At 41.6% G+C, this 27,345-nt stretch overlaps 1 protein-coding gene across 2 annotated transcripts; it reads left to right on the top strand.

Annotated features, from left to right (window-relative positions):
- Positions 1–533: 533 nt before the first annotated feature.
- LOC121253014 (protein SULFUR DEFICIENCY-INDUCED 1) lies at positions 534–26,911 on the top strand. 2 transcript variants are annotated; one of them, XM_041152889.1, is made up of 4 exons: positions 534–774; positions 25,106–25,318; positions 25,424–25,579; positions 26,291–26,742. In XM_041152889.1, exons 1-4 carry the CDS (start codon positions 658–660, stop codon positions 26,690–26,692), a joined length of 888 nt encoding a protein of 295 aa, XP_041008823.1. In that variant the 5' UTR covers positions 534–657; the 3' UTR covers positions 26,693–26,742. The 2 variants fall into 2 exon arrangements, with proteins under 2 accessions (XP_041008823.1, XP_041008822.1); XM_041152888.1 differs by having other exon boundaries at positions 536–774; positions 26,264–26,911.
- Positions 26,912–27,345: the final 434 nt, after the last annotated feature.

Here is a 27,345-nt window from a genome sequence, read left to right as displayed (position 1 = left end):
AGGTTTGGGAGATTATATATTGAATATGGAGATCGATCGAACCACGCCATATTGGTTATGGTATGCATGATGCATGAGATCATACCCCATTTTTTATTATATACAAAATTATTTGGAAGTTTCAATATTCCCCAAAATTCGATACCTTCAACAATATTCAGGATTTCAACATATATAAAAATGTTGAAAATTAATTAAACACATGATGAATCTCTTCATTCAAGGAAATAATAGATCAAACTGTGAGGATAAAGTTTGACTAAATATAGAAGCCAATAGGACTGAATAATTGGTGGGCGGCGACATATATATATATATATATATATATATAGAAAGACCGATTCATATCATACAGGAGGAGGCTCAGTACCATGCGAAGGTTGAATCATTGAGAGACACGTACCAACTGACGGATATCAGAGCAGTTGATTGGCTGTTAGTTGAGCTGAAACCTACGTGGAGGAACATAGACACAACCTTGGTCCAGATTCATGTTTTCAACCCCTAATATTCACCCACACCTCTATACATATGGGCTCCCCTCTCTCCTTTGTCTCCCTTTCTAGGAGTACCAAACCACCTTTCATTCATCTCTCTCTTCTTTATGGTTGGTCTATGTGAAAGAAAACGCGCACAGTACACACGCAGAGAAATAACATGGAAGGAAGTTCAAAGAAGAGCTCAAAAGGGCAAAAAGAGAGAGGCAGTTTGTATCATATCATACACAAGGTTCCATGTGGCGATAGTCCTTATGTTAAAGCTAAGCATGCCCAGGTGATCTGTGCTTCCCAATTTCATTCTCTTTCGTCCAATCCATTATTGTTTTTGGCTTTCTGATCAGCAAAAAGAGTACTAAATGTGCACATTAATCAATGGTTTCCAGTTTCCCAGTACTAAAAGATCAATGTTAGCTAGAAACGGCAAGTAATTAATCAATGTTATAACAAGACCTTCAGATTACTTCTTACTTCATCATGAACCTGCCTTTGATATGATATATATATATATATATATATATATATATCTATAAGTTTTGCTACGCAGTATATATAAGATTTATGAAGTAATTGGCAAAATCAGCTTGAACAGTTGACCTTTAATTCCCAAAACTTTCCGAGAACAAGTAGAAAGATCTAATCAAGTTAATCTCCATCGGTATATATAGTAAGTGCATAAATTATATATAGTACGGATTATGGACATAGACATAATTATCATGCAAACCAACAATTAGAATAGTGATCTTCTGGTTTCTCGTCATTGTATTACATATACCTAGCTCGGATTCCTCATGACATGATCAACATCAGATCTATTCTTTGAAGATCAGATCCTCTTAGTTTTTAAGGATAATTCTACAGTATGGAATTCATAAATCTGAGTTGATCATGATCAGGAAGGTGTTTTGATCAGGAAGGTGTTTTTAAGGATAAACCACAGTACTGGCCAGTCCCTTCATTTTGTGGAACCTTCCTCTTTCACTGTCATTTTATGCTTGTATTGGTCTTGTAAGGGAGTTTTTCCCCTCATCGGCCCTTAAAGCAAACCCACAAGGGACCACCGGGGAAGTAAGTCAGGAAGCTCGGCCAAGTTCAATCTAGGCCAACAACCCTTCTCCAAATGAGTCAGTAGACCTTTGCAGAGTATTCGGCCCATGAGTAAAATCCACCCCCGAAGTAACCCACGCACAAAGAAAGCAGACGGTAGGGGCAGATGAGACTTGCCGCCCTGATACCATCCCGATGACACCCTGCCCTCTAGAACCTACACATGCAGGTAGACGGGAAATATGGAGAATCCTCGATTTCCTGACAGCAGACATGAAAAGGCTTAACGAGGAACTCCCGTAAGATAAAGTGAGTTAAGAAGCTATGCCGCATTAATGGCACCACTACTATCACTCAATGTCGCATTAATGACTCCGTCCTATAAGCCACGCCACATTAAAGAATTCTGACAAATGAACAGCGGAAATGATATAGGTTTCTCAAAGTGAGAGATGGGCTATCTCCACTCGAAACCTAGTATAAAATTTGATCTCCAGGTATGAAAAACTCTCTCTGATCCCTCTAAACTTACGCACAAACTAATAAGGAGATATCCTAACTTTGGTATCAGAGACTCCATAGCCACCACCAAGGACCCCCATTCTTTGTGTTTGCTTAAGTGTGCAGATTAAAGCCCAAAGACCTGAGTTGCTAGAACCTGACCCAAAGGTGTGCGAAACACGACATTAACAGTGGTGCTGTCTGTGGGATCTCGATAGACTTCACGTGTCTTGCATATGCCTATGACAACTTGTTCTCAGACAATTCAGGGACAAGAAGAAGTGATGTCGAAAAACATGGAAGCAAGGCTCGCCGCAATGGAATAACTGAAGGGAAAACTAACTACCGAGGTGGAGACCTTCCGGAAGGAGAACGAGATGCTCAAAGTAGCCACCAACGAGCCAAAAAATGAAGTAGAACCAAGCAACAACGAGCACGAGGGATCCAGGAATGCAGGAGAAAGAGGTGACACAGAGGAAGAAAGGAAAAACATGCACGATGAGCTACGTAACCTCAAAGGGAAGTACAAAGAGATGACGAGGAAGATGGGCACATCGTCATCAGTAGACCAATTGCTCATCAGTACGGGCCTACCTTACAGCAAGGAGGTGATAACCGTGCTCCTACCACCAAAGTCCCGAGTGCCTTTCATGGACATGTACGATGGGACTAGAGATCTCCTTGAACACCTGGAAACCTTCAGAGCCCACATGACTCTGTATGGTTTCTCGAGAGAAGTGGTCTGCAGGGCTTTCCCGCTGACCTTGAGGGGGCGGGCGAGAGTATGGTTTGAGTCTTTGGCACCCAGGTTCATAGACGACTTTGGGGAGTTGGCCCGCCTATTCCTCACACAATTTATGGAGATCCGGAGAAGGAGACACCTCGTAACGTACCTTCTCACCATCAAGCAGGGGGAAGACGAGAACCTGAAAGCATACATATCCAAGTTCAACGAAGAACGAATGACTACGAACGACCAGGACGAGAACATAACTTTGGTGGCGCTCCTGGGAGGAGTGTGGCCTCGATCTCAGTTCATAGCAGAATTGGTGAGGAGAACTCCCGCCACGCTACGAGAATTCATGGATCAAGCCTACAACCATATCAATGCCGAGGACACGCTTTGGGCCTTGACCGAGTTGATGAAGAAAGAACTATAACATACAGAGAAGAAAGGGAAGGCGCCAACCAGGGACAAGGCCCGCGAGAAGCTGGAGAAAGGGTCGCATGACAACAGGAGAGAAGAAGCCCCTATGAAGGGCCTGTGGCTTCAATTTGACCTATCGGCGCTCGCCATCCAGAAAGACCACTACCAACCTACCCAAGAAGACGATTACAAGAACACCAGCTGCTACTATTACACCTACCACCAGTCCCCCATTCTAACATTGAAGATTGTCTTTCCTTGAAAGAGGGAAGATAACAGGCTGGGCAGTCAAACCTGTGGTACCCTCCCACCCGGAGGCCAAAACGGGAGTGTAGGCAGAGATCCAGGGAAAGAAGTGCGGAGTGAGTTAGAAAGCCAAGGAGGGAAGGAAGCCCAAGGCAAAAGGTGGCTGTCCAGGGACCCCTACGCAATTGTCCCTGTGCACCACATCAAGAAGGGCCACTGCTGGGGGAAATCAGAACCATCGCGGGAGGGTTTGCCGGCGGGGGTGTAACCTTATCCAGGTGAAAGGCGCACGCCAGGCAAGCGAGATACCAATAAGTGTATTCAGCAGAGTGCCGCCCCACCAAGTACAAAAGAAACGATCCAGCCCCCATAATTTCCTTTGCAGAGGACGATGCCCTAGTAGTGACCTTGCTGGTCGCCAACTTCACCACTAAGAGGATCCTTATCGACAACAGTAACTCAGCAGACATCCTATTCTGGGAAGCCTTTACACAAATGAGGATAAATGCCTCTCGACTTAAACCAGCTCCCATGCCACTAAAGGGTTTCTCCAGGGACATGGTCCAGCCGATTGGAACCAACACACTGTCTGTCTTTGCACGCAGCCCCCCTCGACAGCCTCTGTCATGGTCAACTTCTTGGTGGTGAAGGCTCATTCGTCATATAACACCATAATTGGCAAACCCACCCTCAACAGCTTAAGGGCGGTAACATCGACCAATCACTTGAAGAAGAAGTTCCCAACCTCTCTGAGGGTGGGAGAAATTCGAGGAGAGAAGGTCCTAGAGTGGGTGTGTTACTGGCAAGAATTGAAACCGAGGGACGGCGGGGTGCACATTGTCCACGCCCGCAGGACGCCGAGCGTTTATGGGAGTTTTACTCCGAATGAGCCTTATGACTTGTAATTTATATTTCCATGTTGATAGTGTAAACCCCATTAATGAGAATATGGCTTTTTTAGGAATAAAATGTGTCTCGCCTATCTTGACTCCTAATCCATCAACGTAACCTCTATCAACGTTACCTCCATCAACACAATCTCTATCAACGTAATCTCCATCAACAAAATATCCATCAACGTAATCTCCATCAACCTAATCTCTACCGACGTATCTCCATCAATGGAATCTTCATCAACGACACTTACCTCCCTGCGAGATACAAAAGGGATGAGTTACGTTTATGGCTACTTTATCCTTCTTGCGGTAAAGAGCGGGATAGCCCTCGGTTGCCTGACACTTACCTTCCTTGTGAGCGTCAACATGCGGGAGCAGGTCCAGTTCCAAACTGTCAGGTAACTTACCTCCCCGTGGGAGGTAAAAGCCGAGACGCGCATTCAAGCCATCTCATCCTTCTAGTGACAGAGAGCGGGTTTAGCCCCTCAGCTGTTTGAAAACTTACCCCGACCTCTGCTACGATGAATAGTGGGATCAACACTAGCCTAACCCAACACTTACATTCCCTGTGGTGTCAACCAGTGATAGTGGGTCCAGTCCCAAACTACCTAGCTACCTACCTCTCCATTAGAGCTAAAGGGTGGGAAGGCAGCCCAACCACCCTCACGAGGAGAGTGGGTCTAGCTTCTAGGCTCCCCAAACAACTTACCCTGCCCTCATCACAGTGAAGAGCGGATTGGCTGCTTAGCCGTCTGACACTTACTTCCCCCTAAGGTACCAAAAGGATGAGTTACGCCTAAAGCTGCTTTATCCTCTTGCAGCGGAGAGTGGGCTAACCCTTGGCTACCTGACACTTGCCTTCCTTGTGGTCGTCAATAGGCGGAAGCGAGTCCAGTCCCAAATTGCCCGGTAGCTTACCTCCCTGCGGGAGGTAGAGGGCGAGATGCACCTTAAGGCTATCTCGTCCCTCCTGCAACTACAAGCGGGCCCAGTCCCTCGACTACCAGATAACTTATCCCGACCTCCACCATGACGAAGAGTGGGATCAGCGTCTGCTTGACCCAACACTTACCTTCTCTATGATGTCAATGGGTGGGAGCGATTCTAGTCTCAAAATATCCGACAACTTACCCCACCCTCACACCGTGAAGAGCATACCTGCTTCCTATCCATCCGACAAATCCTCCTTAGGGGACCAAAGGGGCAGACTTTGCCTAAGGCATCCCTCCCCCTCCCCCGATGAAGAGTGGGTTTAGTCTTTCGACTACCCGACATAACGCCATCTCCAACAATGGAACACCAAATGAGCGACGCCTCGGACTCTTCGCCTCGCTCCTTCTCCACCAAACAGGACGCCAAACGACTAACGCCTCACGTCTCCCACAAACAACCCAGGTTTACAAATTTTGCACTCATAGATCGAGGATGAATTTTACTAACTTATTTATTTTGTCCAGCGTTACATTAGACATCCTCACTCTCCTCACAACGAAGGGCAGACTAGCTTCTCAGCCATTTGACAAATTACCTCACTGGGGGACCAAAGGGGCGGGCTTGGCCTAAGGCATCCAAATCCCTATCCCGACGGAGAGCAGGTTTAGTCCTTTGACTACCCGACACAATGCCATCTCCAACAATAGAACGCCAAACGAGCGATGCCTCGAACTCCTCGCCTCTCTCCATCTCCACCAAATGAGATACCAACCAACTAATGCCTCACGTGTCTGACGAAACAACATATGTTTACAAATTTTGCACCCAGAGGATGAACTATACTAACTTATTTATTTTGTCCAGTGGTATATTAGACATCCCACTCGCCTCACAGTGAAGGATAGACCACATTCTCAACCGTCTGGCAAACTACCTCCTTGAGGGGACCAAAGAGGCAGGCTTGACCTAAGGCGTCTCGACCCCTCCCTCAATAAATGTGTCGATACAAGGATAGGAATGATCAGCTGGCAGGGTAGGTACTAGTGGGGTTGCCTGAGAGTGCGCTTGGCATAAGCTTCTTCCCTATTGAGGCCCCCCGCTCTAGCGCCGTCAAGTTTGGAGGAAGTACTTACACTCTCAGTACCCTTAAATTGCTTTAGGGATTTAGGAGCACGTAATCTCTCACTCTCGCAAAACCTTCTAGATAGCCGTGATTCCATGCGTTACCATGTCTCTGTGAACTTGTTAGTCTATGAGGTCGACAAGAAGATCAGGGGAGCCAAGCACCATGTTCCCACTGACTTGCCCCACCCTTTGCCTCGGTCTACATCGCCGGTGAAGAAGGCCGAGGAGCCAAGTATCGCATCCCTCCGAATTTGACTTATTCCTCACATCAAGCCTGCCAAGCCGACATAAGAAAAATCAAAGGAAAAAGAACATTGAGGAAGGAACAGAGCAAATGGAAGAAAGATAATTTTATTGACAAGTTAAACGTATAAAAAGCGCGAGCAAATGACCACAAGGACATCTAAAGATACTTGATCAGAATTTCCTACAAGAAAAGGAAATAATGTGTCTAACTTTACAAACAGAGCAATATGAATAAAAACTAATGATATGAATCTGTGGGAATGTAATTCCTTGAACCCAGAATCAATTTGAAAACATACCCAAAAAAGCCAAAATCAAGCCAATGAAAAATTTAGAATAGTTAAGGAACTTGTTTTAAGAACCTAGATTATATGAAAGTTTAGATCCATTGAAGAACTTGTCTCAAGAAACTAAATTATAAGGAAGAACGTCACAAAAGTTGTGATTTACTTTTTATAAGTTTAAAAGTTCATTTAAGAGCAAGAGTAGATAAACACAATTGACAATGAATAAATTCATCAAATTTCATAAACTAGTTAAAATGAGGTTACAAAGAGTATTTAAACCAAAACCTAATTAAAACTCTAGCCAAACTAAACCTCTTTATTCCAAAAATACCTCTAAATGAATAGTGCAGCGGCTACAGTAACTCGGGTGTAGTAACTTTTTGAAACCTTGGTTCAATAAAATAAAACATATGTGGGCCAAACATCTTCAAACCCAATTATTCTAAACTAATAAAATAAATCCTTTAAATGATTTAAACAAATTGAAAGCGTTCAATAACAATAGGCCCAAACAATAATTCTAAGTCATGTCTTCCACAGCTTGTATCAAGTTGATCAAAACTAGTTCTTCTTCTTTGAAGCCCATCTTGTGTGTTGGGCTCTTTCTAGTTTCATCCCAAGTGGATTGCACCAATTCTTGCATTGTTTTCTTGATCTTCTTAGTACTTGATCTTGTAATTGGCTCATCTGGAACTTGTAAAGGATCTTTAAGTCTAGGTCCATATTGGTGCCCATCATTCCCCCTCTTCTCAAAAGAATTCGACCTCAAATCTTTACCTACATCAAAAGCAAACACATTGTACTCACCTAGAAGATCCACTTTATATGCATTATCATTAATTTTCTCAAGAATTTGGAACGGTCTATCTCCTTGAGAATGCAACTTAGTCCGTCTGTGAGTTGGAAATTTTTCTTTGCGCATGTGAACCCAAACCTAGTCTCCTGGTTCAAAGATTCGCCCTTTATTGGCTTGGGAAGTAAACCTCTCATTTTTTTGGGCAATTTGAAGTTGTATCCTCTGATGAAGTGACTTCACTAACTCTGCCTTCTTTTGTCCATCCAAGCTACTCTTGCCATCAATAGGTAAATGCATCAAATCTAAAAGAGTAAGTGGATTAAACCATAAACAATTTCAAAAGGAAAATATGAAGTTGTTGTATGCATGGTCCTATTATATGCAAACTCTATAAATGACAAACAATCCTCCCAAGTTTTTAAATTCTTATGAACAACAGTGCGTAAAAGCTGAGTTAAAGTCCTATACTACTTCAGTATGACCGTCAGTCTTTAAATGACAAGTAGTGGAAAATAAGAGCTTAGTGCCCAATTTTCCCCACAACACCTTCCAAAAGTAGGTGAGGAATTTAACAACTCTATCAGAAACAATACTCCTACGCACACTATGGAGTCGCACTATCTCCCTGAAAAACAAGTCAGCTATGTTTGTGGCATCATCTATTTTATGGCATAGAATGAAATGTGTCATCTTACTAAATCTATCCACAACCACAAAAATAGAATGTCTACCCATTTTTTTCCTAGGCAGCCCTAAAGCAAAGTCCATAGATATATCTATTCATGGCTCACTAGGAACTGGTAAGGGTGTATACAACCTATGTAGCAAAACCTTATATTTGACCTTTTTACATGTAATGCATCTGCCACAAATGCGATTGACGTCTCTCTTCATCTTAGGCCAAAAGAAATGTTCATGCAAAATGTCTAAAGTTTTTTTGACACTAAATTGTCCCATTAATCCCCCACCATATGTCTCACGCACCAATAACTCACACATAGAACAACTTGGTACACAATATTTGCTTTCTGCTTTCTTTAAACAAATAACCATCATGCTTGTAAAACTTACCAATTGCCGCCTTATCACATGCCATATATACATTAGAAAAGTCAGCGTCATCGGCATACATGTCTTTCACATATTTAAACCCAAGCATTTTGGCACTCAAAGAAGTAAGAAGGACATACCTTTGGGATAATGTATTAGCAACAATGTTCTCCTTACCTTACTTGTAACGGATGACATATGAAAATGTCTCAATGTATTCCATCCATCTAGCATGCCTTTTATTCAACTTACCTTGACCATTGAGATGCTTCAATGATTCATGATCAGTGTGGACCACAAATTCCCCAGGCCACAGGTAGTGCTGCCAAGTCTCTAAAGCACGAACAAGAACATAAAGCTCTTTGTCATAAGTAGGGTACTTCAGGGACGCCCCACTTAGCTTCTCATTGAAGAAGGCTATAGGCCGCCTATCCTGCATCAAAACGGCTCCAATCCTTATTCCTGAGGCATCATATTCAATCTCAAAAGTTTTGTTAAAGTCAGGTAATGCTAACACAGGCGCAGAGCACAAACTTTCTTTGATAGTAGTAAAAACATTTTCTTGATCAACCCCCCAATGAAACCCAACATTATTTTTAATTACTTCTGTGAGTGGTGCAGTAATGGTGCTAAAGTCTTTAACAAAATGCCGATAAAAGCTAGCTAAGCCATGAAAGCTTTTTGCCTCAGTGATGCTTTTAGGCGTTGGCTATTCCTTGAGAGCCTTAACTTTCTCTTCGTCCACCTCAATACCTTTTATACTAACAACATAACCAAGAAAAAAAATTCCATGCAAAAGGTATATTTTTTAAAATTGGTATACAACTTTTCACATCTCAATACATAAAACACATATCTCAAATGCTCAATATGTTCATTTAAGTCCTTGTTGTATACTAGGATATCATCAAAGTGCACAACTACAAAGTTGCCTATGAACACACGTAGGACATGATTCATTAATCTCATGAAAATACTAGGTGAATTTGTAAGTCCAAATGGAATAACTAACCATTCATAAAGCCCACACTTTGTCTTAAAAGTAGTTTTCCATTCATCACCCTCTTTCATTCTAATTTGATGGTACCCACTTTTAAGATCAATTTTATAGAAAATACATGAGCCATGCAATTCATCAAGCATATAATATAATCTAGGAATGAGATGACGATACTTTACCGTGATATTGCTGACTGCTCTGCAATCAACGTACATCCTCCACGTCTCATCATTCTTTGCCACTTTTAGCACTAATATTGAACATGGGCTCATGCTCTCCTTCACGTACCCCTAGCTCATCAAATCCTCAACTTGCCTTTGAAGCCATTTGTCTCCTCTAGATTACTTATATAGGCTGGCCGGTTTGGAATAGTAGCTCCAGGTACAAAATCAATCTAATGCTCAATGTCTCTAATGGGTGGCAACTCATTTGACATCTCCTCTGGGAATACATCCTCAAACTCCCGCAACAAAGAAATAGTCAAACTAAGAAGAGACTGGTTAGTTTCATCAAGATTAAGATAAGACTCTTTATAGACTAGAAAAATCGTAGTGCAATCTGTTAAGAAAGTCCTCTTAACCTCACTCTCTTTTGCATAGAAACTCACTTTTGTCTTTCCTTTTCTCTCCGTAGGCTCTCTTTCTTTTTTCTCTCGTGGCTCCACTCTTTTTTCTTAACTCACAGCCACCTCTCTATCTTCTCTTTCACTCTTTATTTTTTGCTCATTTTCACTCTCATTCTTTATTTTTTGCTCAATCTCTTTCACTCTTTCTTTTTTTTTTATCACTCTTACTTCCACTCTTTCTTTTTTTTTTGTTTTTTTTTTTTTTTTTTATCACTCTCATTTTCACTCTTTTTTTTTTTTTTTAGCAACCTCACTTTTCAGTTTCAGTTGGTCCTTATGGACCTATCATGGAGTTAAAGGAGCAAGTTTGATTTCATCATGGGTCACCCTTCTATCATACTGCAATGACCTCCTCAACAAAATATGACCAACATGCATAGACACAACATCACAAAGCACCTCATCCTATTACTTCCCAATTGGAAAAGTAACTAGCACTTGTCTATCCACCTTAACCTTTGCACAATCATTCAACCACTGCAACTTGTATGGTTTAGAGTGTTTCAAGATAGGCAAATTCAATTTCTCAACTAAAGTAGTGCAAGCCACAGTAGTACAACTCTCCCCATTAATGATCATACTATATACCTTGATGTTGACGTGACATCTAGTATACCTTGATCATACTATATACCAATCTTGCATTGCTTCCTAGATCTTCTTCGCTTCTGATTTTGTAATTGGCCCATCTGGAACTTACAAATGATCTTTAAGATTAGGTCCATGTTGGTCCCCATCAACTAAGGTGCGGGAGCATCAGAGTTTTGCTCGAGATCATTAGGATCTGGGTTGGGAGCTCAAGAATAAAAAAAGAAGGTGTCAGGAATCATGTCCCTGCCTAGGGTGCAGCCATACTTGAGCGCGTCAGGGTCTGAAGGGAGGTCAGGGGGCAAGGACTCTTAAGTGTGCCTCTAGGGCTCCTGAATCTGCCTGAAGGTTCTCCAGGATGTGGTCCCACATCCTCTTGAGGCCATCAATGTATTCTTACTACCAAGCCTGGTCGCAGACTAGCACAGCCGACCTCAGCTGCCTTGCTAAGCAAGGAACAAGCTCCTAAACTTGAGACCGGTCGCTTCGCAGATCTTCAATGACCCCGTCTCGGTGGTAGCCTCTTCTGAGCTCCCTTTAAATCGTCGAATGGTTGGTCGGCCTTTATCTTCTCTTCGCAAGCAGCGGCTTGGGCGACCTTCAATGAGTCTTCCCGTCCTTTCAAAGCTACAGAAAGGGACTGTCAATCTTTATCCAACTGCTCAAGACGTGGGCCTGCAACTAGCTTAGTGACTCTTCAAGAGTCGCCATGTGGCGCCCTCAGCCCCTGCTTTTTGCTAGGGCTTTTTGCTGCTTGGTAATTTTTGAAATGAAACGGTTATTGAATTTCATCTTAAATCGATCCCATGAGAGTGCATCTAGATCTCCTAACTCTCAAATCCGCAACTGTTGTTTAGTGTCCCACCATATACTGGCTTTTCCATGGAGCAGGTGTCCAACATACTGGACTTTTTGTTCCTCCATGCATCCATTGATATTGAAGGTTCTCTCCAAGTCCACCAGCCACTAATTGACCTTCAAAGGTCCTTCTAATCCCATAAATTTAGGGTATTATAAACTAAAAATTTCTCATACAAACACCCTTGATTTCCTCCTCTGGGCAGTTATTGCCTAACGTTCTGCCCTTGTGTTATCTGACTGCGCAGTATCTCAGTTATTTGGCAACTAGCTTCTATAATTTCTTGTCCTCCTTCCAATGGAGGGTTTCTAGCCTTCTAGTCACTACGTCTCAGAGAAGTATCCTCACGCCGATTTCGTACCATAGTTCTTTCTTTCTCTTGAAACGTACAAAAACCAGCGTGGATCAACCTTCTTATTAGAGATAGGCTATTTTCTTCAATTGGCATTCACTATTCTACACGCACACTTTCCTTTTACTTCTACCTCCTCCAAGATTCAAGCCTATAACGATAAGATCCAAGCCTATAACTCCAGATCTCAAACCTAGTTAAGTGGTACCATGTATTCCTAAGGCAATGTGTGGGTTTACCCTGAGACGTTGTTGCTCTGATACCATGCTCTGTAGCCCCTCCAGTCCCTGCTTGGATTGGACGGTGACTGAAATGACGGGACATGCAACACATAGCTGCATACCCCATGTACATTAGAGATAATATGCAATGCTCCTAGGCACACTAGCAAAATGCAATAATTAATGCAGTGGAAAATATAAGATTCGTGTGAAACTAGGCAATGCCTAAAACAATTGCCTCAGCACATGGTACTGTAAAACTATGCATAACCCAAACATTACCTTCAACATAGAATTTCATATAAAAAATACTCAAATGAAGGATATGTTCATGTCTCCCAAAACAAGGGACCATCAAAAAATGTTTTCACAAAAGTAAAACCTTAAGTCATGTCTTTTCACCACAAAACATTTTAGGTTCCCAATCTCTACATTACTACAGCTCCATATTGAGTCAAGCACAAAAAGATCCAATGTGACTTTTGAGGCTTAGGTGCCAGAAGTCCTAAGTCCTTTGCTATCTCTTTTGCCTAAACCATAGTCTTAGAAGCTCGCTTAAGGAAACTTGACACTTGGTCCATGTTCTACCAAAATCTTAAATTCTTCGTTGGGCTAGTAAGCATAGTACCAATCTCGACCTCAGTAAGACTAGCTAATATTTTCTTGAGAAGCATGGCTGTGTACTTCAAGACGTCTGCAGTAAAGTCGTGACAAGCCTTTATGGTAAACTTGTCCTCTATCATTGAGCCATCTAGGTTCATGGTTCTATGGTGTCTGGGGCACCCATCACAACTTCTACCATTCCAGGTGGGCAATGGTAGTGGAAACTACCATAATGAGAAATCGAGAAATCTCAGCAAGTAGACATACAACATAAAACGATTAACATAAACATACAAGTGGCAAACTATGGAATCCGTGCATGAACATGTAATTGACATATGACGTGACCCAAAACTTGACTTATACACTTGACCTTTTCCAAAAGACATGTAATAGATTCTTTAGGCTTTTCAAAAAAATATTCTTTTGACATCATTTCATATCTTATTATATCACGTGATCCATGTCGTATTGTATCGTGTCGTATCATATCATATCACGTGATTCGTATCATATGAGCTCATTGCCTTGTTCTTAAAATACATGGTGGACACATAGCGGCTCCCCAATGCATCGGGTGTTCCTACTAGTTACTGCACCACCAACGGTCTGTACACCGTGGTGAATAAGTCTTATTCACATGAGATGCCGTGCATGAGTGTGTGAGATTTTCAGGGTTGTCACTTGTTCTTGGAAACTTCAAAACCATTCGGTTCTAGGGTTCTTAAACATAAAAACCCTTCAAATTTCGTGTGACTCATGGCTAACTCTTGAACGTGTGTGTAGTTCATGTGGGTGCCCAATTGTGTGGAGGATCTAAGCCCTCAAAGCCTGGGCTCCCTCTCCTTTCTACCTTTAGGTTACTTTAAAATGAAATAACCTTGAACTCGTGTGTACTTTACAAGAGTCTAGAACTCTTTGGAGATTACGTCATCTCCTTGAGTTAGGTGTGAATAGTGTGAAGAGAAAATAAAAAAATATACAAGATCCTCACTGTGATTTCCTCCTTGCTAGTATCGTGGTCCTCTCTTGAGTGTAGAGAAGAGTGGTTTCTCTTGTTTGGTTGGAAGGATAGTGAGAGAAAGTGAGAAATCTTCAAGTGTTTGTGTGAAGTGGTATGGAAAATATTACAGCATGAGCAATTTTGAAAATGGCAAAGAAAGAAGAACCCTTGTGCGTGTGTTTCTCTTCCCCTTTTATAGAACTTTCCTCAATCACTCTTTGGTTCCTTGTGATCCATAATACTAAGGCAACGGAAATAATTAAGGATGAAATCTAGATATGTTTTAGGTTATCACATCCTCCCCCCCTTAGAAAAGATTTTGTCCTAGAAATCGGCATCGTGATCATCAACCCAAGTTTGTAATAGGCAGGGTTTGGATTTTTACCTCTCCTACTCGTAGCCATCGAGTCTTCAGATGATGATGATAGGGTTGGTACCTTATCTGTTCCCTCCGTTACTAAATCTTGTGAAAAGTAGAATATCGCGTCCAAGTTAAAATCATAGTACATGTTTACTCTCATTTCATTCAGCTTATGTTGTATTGCCATCTCAGTGTCCTCAATGGGTTGCCATTCCTTACGGAATTGAATCCGATTTGTAGAGGTGTCTGATGTCTCAAATGAGGTATACCTACTTGCACGAGCCTCTGCCACACGACTTGTTTTAGCTTCTTAGTTTAATCCAAGAAAACACGTCCTTCTAGCTTCTTTCCATATTAACGGGTCTCGTGGGGGTTGTTTTTCCTCATGCGGTAATGCTCTCCACAAGAAAATATTTTCTTGAGAATTCGCATCCATAATGTCCCTGCGATGGTGCTCGAACTTCTCCAATTGCCGCTAGTGTGCAGCCATCATACGATCTCGTCTCTCATGTCGATTTCTGCGACTGCGTTCCTGTCTTTCTCTAATTTGAGCTATGGATGCAATAGACAGACATGCACCAACCATTCCTTGTCCCAAGGGTATGGTTGGTGCATATAACATCACTACACTTAAGCTAACAACAGTGAACAAACAAGAATTCATATTAACAAATCAGACATACATTCTAACAAACATGTGTATTTCATCAAATGCTTAGTTCTAAGATACAAATAAGTGAGGGTATTTATTTCTCATTGAATCTTCTTGTTCCCAAGTCACTTCATGAAAATCTGGGTTATTCCAGAATACTTTCACTAAAGGTATCTTCTGATTCTTTAGCTCTTGCTCCTTACGATCAATGATTTGTACTGATCATTCTTCATATGAAAAATTTGGCTGAAGTTGTATACTTCAGGGTTCCATTATCATTGGTTGTCTTTCTTCAAAGCTTTTCTTCAAAGTTGACACATGAAATACATCATGTATTCCCTGCATCTCAGCTGGTAAGTCCAGTCGATAGGCTACAGAACCCACTCTTTCTACTACTTCATAGGGTCCTACATATCGGAGACTTAACTTTCCCTTCTTGCCAAATTGTATGACTCCTTTCATGGGCGATACCTTGATGTATACCCAATCTCCTACTGCAAACTCCAGACTTCTTCGTTAGTTATCGGCATAACTCTTCTGTTGATTCTGAGCTGCTTCCATCCTCTCTTGGATCAAAGTTACTTGTTTTCAAACTTCTTGTATGTATTCGGGTCCTAGTATCTTCTTTTCTCCCACTTCATCCCAATATAACAAGGATCTGCACTTCCTTCCATACAATGTCTCGTAAGGTGCCATCTGTATCGTGGCCTGAAAGCTATTAGTATAGGTGAACTCCACTAATGGTAGGTGACCTTCCCAATCACCATTTAGATCCAGTACGCATGCTCGCAGCTTGTCCTCCAAAGTCTGGATCATATGCTCGGTCTATCTCTCAATCTGTGGATGATATGCACTACTAAACCTTAGTTGTGTGCCCAACATCTTTTGCAAAGTCTTCCAAAAGTGTGAAGCAAAGCGCGTATCTCGGTCCAACACTATGGTCCTTGGTACTCCATGTAGTCATACTATCTCCTTAACATAAATTCGAGAAAGCTTATCCATAGAGTCCATGTTGGCTATGGGCAGAAAATGTGCACTCTTTGTTAGTCTGTCGACTATGACCCATATAAAATTCTTTCCTGATGATATCCTTGGCAAACCTATCACGAAATCCATCGACAAGTCCTCCCATTTCCATTCTGGAATTGGCAATGGTTGCAGTTCTCCCGCTGGCCTTCAGTGTTCAACCTTCACCAACTGGCAAACTGAGCGTTTCATTATGAACTCTGCCACATCTTTCTTGATTCCATCCCACCAAAACTGCTTCTTCAAATCCCGATACATTTTAATGTTGTATGAAATAACATTATAATGTAGCATCTCATCCCACCAAAACCGCTTCTTCCAAAACTGCCACATTTTAAGGGTTACAATGAAATAACTTTTCTCTCCTTATAATGTAGCATCTCATCTCTCCCGATGGTGAAATGTTGTGGTCCTTCAGACTTCAAAATCTTCTATCGAAAGTTTTCTAGCTTGTCATCCTTTTGTTAGCCTTCCAAGATTTCTTTTTCCGTCAAGGGTACAATCTCCTGAATCATTGCTACTATAACATCTCGAGGCTGGTTTCCAATCAACAAGCTGCTTATTTCCGTCAATAGAGATGACAATTCGATTTGAGTCTTGCGACTAAGAGTATCTGCTACGATGTTAGCTTTGCCGGAGTGGTACGTAATCTCGCATTGGTAATCACTAATGGTCTCAACCCATCTTCTCTACCACATATTCAGATTCTTCAGACTGAATAAGTACTTGAGGCTTTTGTGATCTGTCTATACCTTGCATTTTTCCCCATACAGGTAATGTCTCCAAATTTTCAAAGCAAAGACTACTCCAGCCAACTCTAAGTCGTGCATAGGGTAATTCTATTCATGGTCCTTGAGTTGCTGCGAAGCATAAGCGACGACTCTTCCTTCTTGCATCAATACAGGAGCTGAGGCTAATATTTTCTTCAGCTCCTAAAAACTTTTCTCAAATTCTTCACTCCAAACACACTTGGTATTCTTCCTTGTAAGTGCCGACAAAGGGTTAGAGAGTCTAAAAAGTTCTTCTATGAATCTCCGGTAGTTTCCTCGAATTGTAGTATCCTGCTAATCCGACGAAACTACGTATCTCATGTGCATTAGTTGGCCTTTACAATTCTGGCACAACGTTGATCTTAGCAGGGTTTACTGCCACTCTTTTGCTAGAAATGACATGTCCAAAAAATTTCACTTCTCTAAGCCAAAACTCACACTTACCAAGCTTGGCGTAAAGTTAATTTTCTTGCAGTGTTTCCAACACAATCCTTAGATGCTCCTTGTGTTCTTCATCACTTCGGGAATATATCAGTATGTCATCTATGAACACCACTACAAAATTGTCTAGGTACAACATGAAGATTTGATTCATCAAATCCATAAGTACTGCTAGAGCATTTTTCAAACCAAAAGGTATGACCAAAAATTCGAAATGATCATAACGGGTTTGAAAGGAAGTCTTGGGCATGTCCTGATCCCTGATCCTGAGTTGGTGATATCCTAACCGCAGGTCAATCTTCAAGAATATCGAAACTCCTTGTAACTGATCCAACAAATCATCTATCCTCGGTGGTCTGACCACATGTAAAGCAAGCTCCCGTAGCCAGTCGACACTCTCCATTGTGCCATTTTTCACATTGTCGACAAGGTGGTGGAGTGACAGGTGCTGAATTCCCAACTACGATACCCTTTTCCTTTGTTTAGAGTAACAGGGACCATCCTTTTCTCCATACTTCCTCTAGGAGAATAAGGCAATCATCTCTTTCAATATGCTTGGACCTGAGCTATTATTCTTCATTGTTTCGCTTTTGCTATTGAAGCTAGATCGACCAATTCTAGGTAATTTTCTAATTGCAGGCAGGCTACTTGATTTTGAATACGGGGTTGCAAACCGTTCTGAAACTTCTTCGCTTGCATCTTCTCCGTACTGATGAGATGAGGCGTGAATCTCCCCAATTCCATGAAATGAGCATCATATTGATCGACCGTCATGCTACCTTAGGCCAGGTTCACAAAATCTAGGTCTTTCTGCAACTTGGCTGTTTCCAAAAAGTAATAGTTATTGAATTTTATCTTAAATCGATCCCATGAGAGTGCAGCTAGATCTCCTAACTCTTTAATCAGCAACAATCGTTTAGTGTCCCACCATATACCGGCTTTTCCTTAGAGCATGTGTCCGGCATACTGGACTTTCTGTTCCTTCGTGCATCCACTAATATCGAAGGTTCTCTCCAATTCCACCAGCCACTTATTGGCCCACAAAGGTCCTTATGTTCCCATAAAAGTAAGGTATTTTTATAAACTAAAAATTTCTCATATGAACACCCTTGATTTCCCTCTGGGGGGTTCTTGCCCAACGTTTTGCCCTTGCGCTATCTGACTGCGCACTACCTCAGTCATCTGGCGAATAGCTTTCGTTATTGACTGTCCGCCTTCCAGTGGAAGGTTTCCAGCCTCAGGGTCTCTACGTCTCGGAGAAGTATCCTCACGTTGGTTTCGTACCATAGTTCTTTCTTTCTCTTCAAATGTACAAAAACCAGTGTGGGCCAATCTTCTTTTTAGAGATAGGCACTGGCATTCGTGATTCTACACGCGTACTTTCCTTCTAGTTCTACCTCTTTCAAGATTCAAGCCTATAGCTATAAGATCCAAGCCTATAACTACAAATCTCAAACCTAGTTGAGTTGTACCATTTATTCATAGGACGATGTGTGGGTTTACCTAGAGATGTCTATGGTTGCTCTAGCCCTCGCCTGAGATTAGATGGTGACTGAAACGTTGTGACATGCAACATATGGCTACATACCCCCGTATATAATAAATAATATGCAATGCTCCTAGGCATACTTGCAGTATGCAATAATTAATGCAGTGAAAAATATGAGGTTATTGTGAAACTAGGCAATGCCTAAAGCAATTGCCTTAGCACATAGTACCGTAAAACTATGCATAACCCAAACATTGCCTTGAACACAGAATTTCATATCAAAAGTTCCTAAATGAAGGATATGTTCATGTCTCCTAAAACATAGGACCATCAAAAACTATTTTCACAAAAGCAAAACCTTAAGTAATGTCTTTTCACCACAAAACATTTTAGGTTCCCAATCTCTTCATTACTACAACTCCATCTTGAGTCAAGCACAAAAAGATCTCATGTGACATTTGAGGCTCGGGTTCCAGAAGTTCTAAGTCCTTTGCTATTTCTTTTGCCTAAACCATAGTCTCAGAAGCTTGCTTAAGGAAACTTGACACTTGGTCCATGTTCTACCAAAATCTTAAGTTCTTTGTTGGGTTGGTAAGCATAGTACCAATCTCGGCCTCGCTAAGACTAGCTAATATTCGCTTGAGAAGCATGGCCGTGTACTTCAAGATGTCTGCAGTAAAGTCGTGACGAGCCTTCCCGGTGAGCTCGTCCTCTATCATTGAGCCATCTCATCGTTCTATGATGTCTGAGGTACCTATCACAACTTCTACCATTCCGGGTAGGGGATGGTAGTGAAAACTACATACAATGATTAACATAAGCATACAACTGGCAAACCACGGAATGCGTGCATGAACATGTACTTGACACATGACGTGACCCAAAACTTGACTTATGCATTTGATCTTTTTCAAAAGACGTAACAAATTCTTTGGACTTTTCGGAAAAATATTCTTTTGACATCATTTCATATCTTATTGTATCATGTGATCCATGTCGTATTGTATCATATCATATCATATCATATCATGTGATCTGTATCATGTGAGCTCATTATTGCTTTGTTCTTATAATACATGGTGGACACATCATGGCTCCCTTATGCACTGCGTGTTCGTACTAGTTACAGCACCACCAACGGTCCGTACACCATAGTGAATACGTCTTAATTCATATTCATTATAACACGACAGTACTTCGTTGAATTATTAGCCTTAGTCATGGCACTCACTAGTGTTAGGTGTTGTCTCACTTCGGCATCCTTTCCAAAAAGATCCATTCGAGGCACGGTAACGGTTCTTTGTCGACCCAGGGGTTAACATTATATTGTTAAGCACTCCAGAGTGGACTAGGAGTTCCATCAAGACATTACACCGTCTTAGCATTTAGGATTGTGATAAAACATTTTTATACACTTTTCTTTTTTCTTTTAAAAAGACCATTTACCCAAATGCATATGACATCAAACTTAAGACATGTTCCTTCTTACACTAGACATGTGACACATGAGATGCCGTGCATGAACTCATCAAGCATTACATATTCAAGTCATGGCATGATAACATAGGACATGTGAAATATCAAAACAACTTCATGAACATAAAAGAACATGACTTGGCTGAAACATCAAAGGCATGATGTAACGTAGAGAAATTTCATTTTAACATGTTCTAAACTTGAAGCATATTAGGTAAAAATCATGGCAAGGGTGAAACAAACAAGAGATCATGGAAACATTTCAAAATTTTGAAAGACATAATATCACAATAACCGAATCTTCATGATATGTGAAACGTCAACATAACCTCAAGCAAAATCGAAACATATGCATGAGATTCTTGGCATTTTTAACACAGATCCGAAACATATAACCTCTTTCATAATCTTACACAAAGTCAAAACAATATATTAAACCAAGCAAAACATAGATTAACAATCAAAGGTAACGATAACAAGGAAAGATTTACACAAATATATATGTATGTTAACCAAACTAAGTTGAGTTGTACTTACAAAAATATTTCGGGAAAACAAATAACAAGCTATAAATTAGATGTACAACTCGTTAGAACAAGGGTTTCAAAACTCTAATCCGTGTGCATGAGTGTGTGAGGTTTTCGGGGTTGTCACTTGTTCTTGGAAACTTCAAAACCATTCAGTTCTATGGTTCTTAAACATGAAAACCCTTCAAGCTTTATGTGACTCATGATTGACTCTTGAACGTGTGTGTAGTTCATGTTGGTGGCCGATTGTGTGGAGGATCTAAGCCCTCAATGCCTCGACTCCCTATCCCTTCTTGGAAAACCCTAGGTTACTTCAAAATGAAATAACCTTGAACTCGTGTATACTTTACAAGAATCTAGAACTCTTTAGAGATTTCATCATTTCCTTGAGTTAGGTGTTAATAGTGTGAAGAGAAAATATAAAAATATACAAGATCCTCACCGTAGTTTCCTCCTTGTTAGTGTCGTGGTCCTCTCTTGAGTGTAGAGAAGAGTGGTTTCTCTTGTTTGGTTGAAAGGAAAGTGAGAGAAAGTGAGAAATCTTCAAGTGTTTGTGTGAAGTGGTATGGAAAAGATGAGAGCATGAGCAATTTTGAAAATGGCAAAGAAAGAAGAACCCTTGGGCATGTGTCTCTCTTCCAGTTTTATAGTACTTTCCTCAATTTCTCATTGGTTGCTTGTGATCCATTGTTTGAACGACAAGTGTACTCTCCTTCTTCCTTCTAGCTGAATGCCTCTTCCCTTTTTAAATCATTGGATTGCCTTGGGAAGGTGAAAATGCTTGTGGTGTGTGGCCCTTGCCTTGGCCAAACCCTTTGTCCTCTAAGCCCCTTCCATTTTCATTTAGATGCAATGTATCTTAGAGTAGAAAGGTAAAACAATCGCCAAGTCTCTTCATCTTCCAAAAGTGTAGCTTTTCATGTATGACACATGGCATAGGCGTGTGCCTTGCCCTAGCTGTCCACTTCCTTCTCAAAATCCTATGATGATTCTTCATCTTCTAGTGCCCCTTCCCTAGGTTACCTTTCACTTACCAAAGATTCCTTTTGTAACCCTAATGTGACAAGTGGCGTGTGTGAGTGTGTTTTCAGTTTTTGAGTGTAGTGGTTGAAAATATGAGGGTAGGCTGGTCATTTTGTGTAATTGTCCATTCTTATTCCCTTCTAGAAACTCTTTGCATGGTTGACAACTGAGAAAGTCTTAAGAAAACACTTGAGTGGATGTGTGGTGTAGGAAATTGAAACCTCTCTTTGTCCCTTGGGCTTCCTTATGCAAATCCCTTGAGAGAATCCCCTTTGTCTTCCCAAGGCGCCACTTCCCTATATATGGAAATCAATCTTGGAACTCAAACTTTTGCCAAGTGGCATGGTGTACGCGTGTTGGGTGAGTTGGCCGAATGGCTTTTGGCCTTCTCTAAGTCATCTCCTCATCTTTTCTTCTAGAAGGTTTCTTGCATGTAAGACATGTGGAAATTCAAGCTAGGGTTGGTGTGCATTTCCTTTGGCTTCCCAAACACTTTTCTTTCTCTCCCTTAGCCCACTATCATGTCTAGATACATAGTGCTATGTATGTATGACACATGACACTAGTAGCAATGGCTATGGTCATGGGCTATACATTTCTACGGTTTTTAGGCTTGGTTTTTCTTATGATAGCTGAATATACATGGGCTTGGTTGGCCTTCTCTTGGGCTTGGGTTGCTAACTACAAATCCAAGGCCTTTATCCAACTAGATCTATTCTCACAACCCTAAAAGAATACTAAGGTAATGGAAATAATTTCGGATGAAATCTAGCTATGTTTCAGATTATCACACGCCACCTTCACAGTCAGTTCATCAACTAACCCCTTGGTCGAGTTGTTCGCCATCAACGTAGTAAGGACACCATTACAAGCCAACTTGGCCCGCTCTTTCACCGTGACAAGTTCGACTTTTAATGTCTTCTGCCGACGACGGAGCTACTTGACTTGCCCCCGACTCTTTTTGTGAGCAAGCTGGACTTTCACTAGCTCCATTTCTAGCCACTCCTTCTCCTCCCTCTCCCCCCGAGCACATCGCAGGGTTTGTCGCGGCAGCAAGCGGAGAGCCTAGTTCTCTCATTCAATGGCGGCCAGCTGAGATGCACCCTATCGCCAACAAGAGCAAAAATGGTAATAGTCAGCGTAGGATTCCTAAGTGATAAAAAAGAATAGAAGAACAAACCAATGCAAAAGACCTCGGAGAAGAAGCCCGTCAAAGATTTGCCCACCTATTTGAGGGACTCTGCTTGAGCTCCCGCACTGTGATCAAATGGAAAGAGGAATGACCTCCACGAGGCTCTCTTCGGGTGATGGCCAAGTAGTCGCCCCCACATCTTCACTGACACCCATGGCCCTCTCAGTAGGGTTGATGGAAGGCTGGGAGAGAAAGTAGGCCTCGGTGGCAGAAGGAAGTTCGCCGTCGGAACTTTGAGGCCCCTATCTCTCATTAGAGCTCCGCAACCTATCTCCCTCTCTCCTCGCCTCCACAGCCACCTTAATTTCTGCAGCTGGCGACCTGGTGATAGGCATGGGAGAGAGAGCAACAACCATCTTCTCTACGACAAGGTCATAGACCATAACCAACTTTGGCTACACCCATTCCCCTCCAGAGGTTCTCTTGACAGGCTCTTGAGTGGAGGCCATCGGGATCTCAACAGCGGCGGTGGCAAGAATAGGGCCCTCTAGTGGTGGCTGGGCGTGGAAGGGCTCAGAGGAAGACATATTCTCCACACCTGGACTGGAACACCCCTATGCAATCCTCAGTAGCACCCTAGAAGACTTGACCTTCAATGGCGGACTATGCTGTGGATGGGGAGGAGGAGGCTCCACTAGTGTTGACAGACGAGGAGCTGGCCAACACCGCAAGGACCAAGATCGTGACGGGCTCAGTGGTCAAAGTGTCTGCGGAAGGAGGAGTGGTCAGTGCCTCTGGGATTGTAGGGCTTTTTCCTCCCTAGCTCCTTGGTGGATTCAATTGATGGATGGATGGAGTCGGCCGTGGGGGAGGCACAAATGGTGGAGGACATCATACCTCAATCAACGCCAAGGACTACCCCAAAGGAAATCGAGGAGGGGAAACTGGGCTACTTTCGGCCCTAGCAGCCTCTGTGCAACCTTTCTTCCCCTTGCCTGCGAGAGGGGGGCTCGCCAAACGCTTTCGAGCCGGGGTGGCTCTGGGCTGGATGGGAATGATGTGGTTATCGAAAACGGTGTGACCGAGAGGAGGCAAGAAGGTACTTATGTTTTCCTCCTCAAGGAGAGCCTCCGAGAGGACATCGACTGGGTGTTTCTATACTCATTCTCGAACCAGAGCAATACAACGCAACTCCTTGGGAGAGGCCTTCGGCCATACCGCTTTGTCGTCAGGAACTACTCCTATATGGCCCAAACGGGGAACTCGCGGAGGTTCACCTGCCCAACCAAAAATTCTCATCCACAGCCAGACACGAAGAAAAACTTGGGAGTCCAATCCTTGACTTTGCGATAGCGCGTTCCGAAGAAACAAGGGCATGCATCGCCTTGAAATTGCAAATATTACCTTTATACTTTATGAGGTTACGAGTCAGGAGAAACTTGAGACCAGTAAGGTCAGCGTGCTCCGAATCTGACTCCAACAAAGCTTGTTGCTAGAGGATGCAGCAACACATCAAAATCCTCCAAGCGTTTGGGTGGAGTTGAGAGGGGCCAATGCCAGGCGATCCAGTAGGTCGCAAACAGGACGAGGGAAGGGTAACCTTAACCTGCAAGAGAACATATTTGCAATATCAACACTTGCAAATACTTGCAAATATTTGAACAAGAAAGAATGAAAATTCTTTTGATTACTGATATTATTTGCATGTTTTATAGGTAAATTAGCTTATCACACATTCTGAGCATAGTTTTGACAAGAAAATTTATATTTTCAAACCGGTGTGGAAGACGCACTCGCCACAATATTGTTGATGTGACATGATTTAAACTCCTCCTATAAATCAAATTCTACAATATCAACAGTGTGTAAAGTGTCTCTTTACACCATGATCTAACATACCATATGAAGTCATGACTCATGATATTAATTTGTGAGTTTAATTTTGTGAGATATCTTAGTGGCTGTAACACTTCTTATTTTATATTGGGTTTCCTCTCCCCCCATCTATTTAAACAACATATATTTATGCTAAACATAGAAGTCATGATATCTATTTGTTAAATTTAATCAACTGATTAGAATTAACATGATCATCATGATCATCACTAGCTAGCTAATTAATTAAATAATATTGGTTAATTAATTATTTTCTTCAATTGGCATGGCAATTTGATCATGATCAGCTAGTCGAAAAGGATCCAGAAGCAGCCATAGTATTGTTTTGGAAGGCAATAAATGAAGGAGATAGAGTGGACAGTGCCCTAAAGGACATGGCTGTAGTGATGAAGCAACTTAATAGAACTGAAGAAGCCATTGAAGCGATAAAATCTTTCAGAGGCCGTTGCTCCAAACAAGCCCAGGAATCCTTCGATAACGTTCTCATTGATCTATACAAGGTATATACCTGTATATATATGAATGTATGTAATATTGTATGTATGCATGCACATATCAGTATCATTGATCGAGCATGGTTTTCTATGTATGTATTAATAATGCAGAAGTGTGGGAAAATAGAGGAGCAGATTGATCTGCTAAAGCGGAAGCTAAGACTGATCTACCAAGGAGAGACCTTCAATGGAAAACCCACAAAGACTGCACGCTCTCATGGCAAAAAATTCCAAGTCTCCATCAAACAAGAAACTTCAAGATTATTGGTATGCATGCACCTTAATAATTTATTAATTACATGCATGCATGCATGATAACTTCATTAACGTGTCTGATGATCACTTTTAACTTATTGGACTGCTAGATCTTTAATGAATATCGTAGCTTGACATGCATGATGCTTAAAAATATGCAGGATATTAATATATAGCATTAATGGCATAGTTGAAAGAGGAAAGATCCCGATATAACCAGCTTATAAATTCATTTATACAACCATGCATTTGTATAGCTCGTATCTTTCATGGTTTATAAATAAATACATGACCTTCACACACAAACACACACATATACATACATATATATATATATATACATACATATATGTATATATATATATATACATACATATATGTATATATATATATATATATATATACAGAAATTCCTAGCCATGCATGTTTAACTGTCAATATATATAATATATATACATTCAAATCTGAAGTACTTGAAGGCATTGTCGTGATTACCTGGGATGTTCACCTCAAGTTCATTTTCTCAAGTGAGAGATAGATAAACACATAAAAATAATTCATTCCGGAAGTGTTAATATTTCTCTTCTACGACCCTGAAATTCAGACAAGAACTTGAATTGATATTTTTCCATATCAACTAAAGTACCCGTGTTTCTTTGCCTTTCATTAAGTACTAGTTACATGAAATGATGACAGGGAAATTTGGGTTGGGCGTACATGCAGAAATCAAACTTTATGATGGCAGAGGTGGTGTACCAGAAAGCACAGATGATCGATCCAGACGCCAATAAGGCCTGTAATTTGGTATTTTGCCTGATCAAACAGGCTCGATATGATGAAGCATTTCCTGTTATTCAAGATGTATTGCAAGGTAGACTTCCGGGTTCAGATGAGTGCAAGTCGAGGAAACGAGCCCAGGAACTGATAATGGAGCTTAAATCCAGATGGCACCCTTCGCTACCATTAATGGAGTCATCATCAGATGATCATATAGTACCAGGCCTTGATGATGATTTTGTTAAGGGACTTGAGCAGTTGATGAATGAATGGGGTCCATTGAGATCAAAGAGACTGCCCATCTTTGAAGAGATCTCTCCCTTTAGGAATGATCAGCTGGCATGTTAGATAATGTTTGTTTCTTTTTTTGTTCATATTGTGGGGGGGGGGGGGGGGGGGGGGGGGGGGGGGGGGGGGGGGGGGGTGGGGGGGGTGGATGTGTTGAGTTCTATTGAAAATAAATGGGCCAAAAGAAAGACTATATATGAGGCTTGTTCTGTACAAAATGTTATTCTCCAATCTCCACACAGGAGTTATCTGGGAAACCGATTACCTGTTTTGGGTTTCGACTAAATTGGCTTTTCTTCCAAGTAAGAAAGCAATATATATATATAGAAAATCTGATAAGATGAAGAATTCATATAATCATGACTGAAATCTTGATTATTTAGGCAGTTGAGAAATTCTGCCTTTATTAATGGCGCCTCCCACTTGTGAAGTTTCCAAATGGACAGATGTAATTTGTCCTTGGGATAAATATTTTTCGAAATTAGTGTGCTAGTTACAAATTTCTAAACACCAAACTGATCTAGAAGAGGTTGTGTGACGGCAATCATGTGTAGGAAACAAAAATATATGAGGGTTGTTAGGGACACAAAAAGATCTCACACACTAATGTGTCACACTGCTAGTGTGTCATGTCTCCATTCTTTCTTTTTCCTCTCTCTCTTTCTCTCCCCTCTCCCCATGCCTCTCCCCTCCTCCCCCTTTCCCTCTCTCTT

Source organism: Juglans microcarpa x Juglans regia, chromosome 2S (assembly GCF_004785595.1).
Source record: "Juglans microcarpa x Juglans regia isolate MS1-56 chromosome 2S, Jm3101_v1.0, whole genome shotgun sequence".
Classification (NCBI taxonomy): Eukaryota; Viridiplantae; Streptophyta; class Magnoliopsida; order Fagales; family Juglandaceae; genus Juglans; species Juglans microcarpa x Juglans regia.
This window is presented reverse-complemented; position numbering and strand designations above follow the sequence as displayed.

Bases quoted from the DNA above. Each gene is read 5' to 3' on its own strand.
- LOC121253014 (XM_041152888.1), top strand. From the start codon at position 658: ATGGAAGGAAGTTCAAAGAAGAGCTCAAAAGGGCAAAAAGAGAGAGGC. The intron at 775-25,105 runs GTGATCTGTGCT...GATCATGATCAG, and splicing joins TTAAAGCTAAGCATGCCCAG to CTAGTCGAAAAGGATCCAGA. The intron at 25,319-25,423 runs GTATATACCTGT...TTAATAATGCAG, and splicing joins TTCTCATTGATCTATACAAG to AAGTGTGGGAAAATAGAGGA.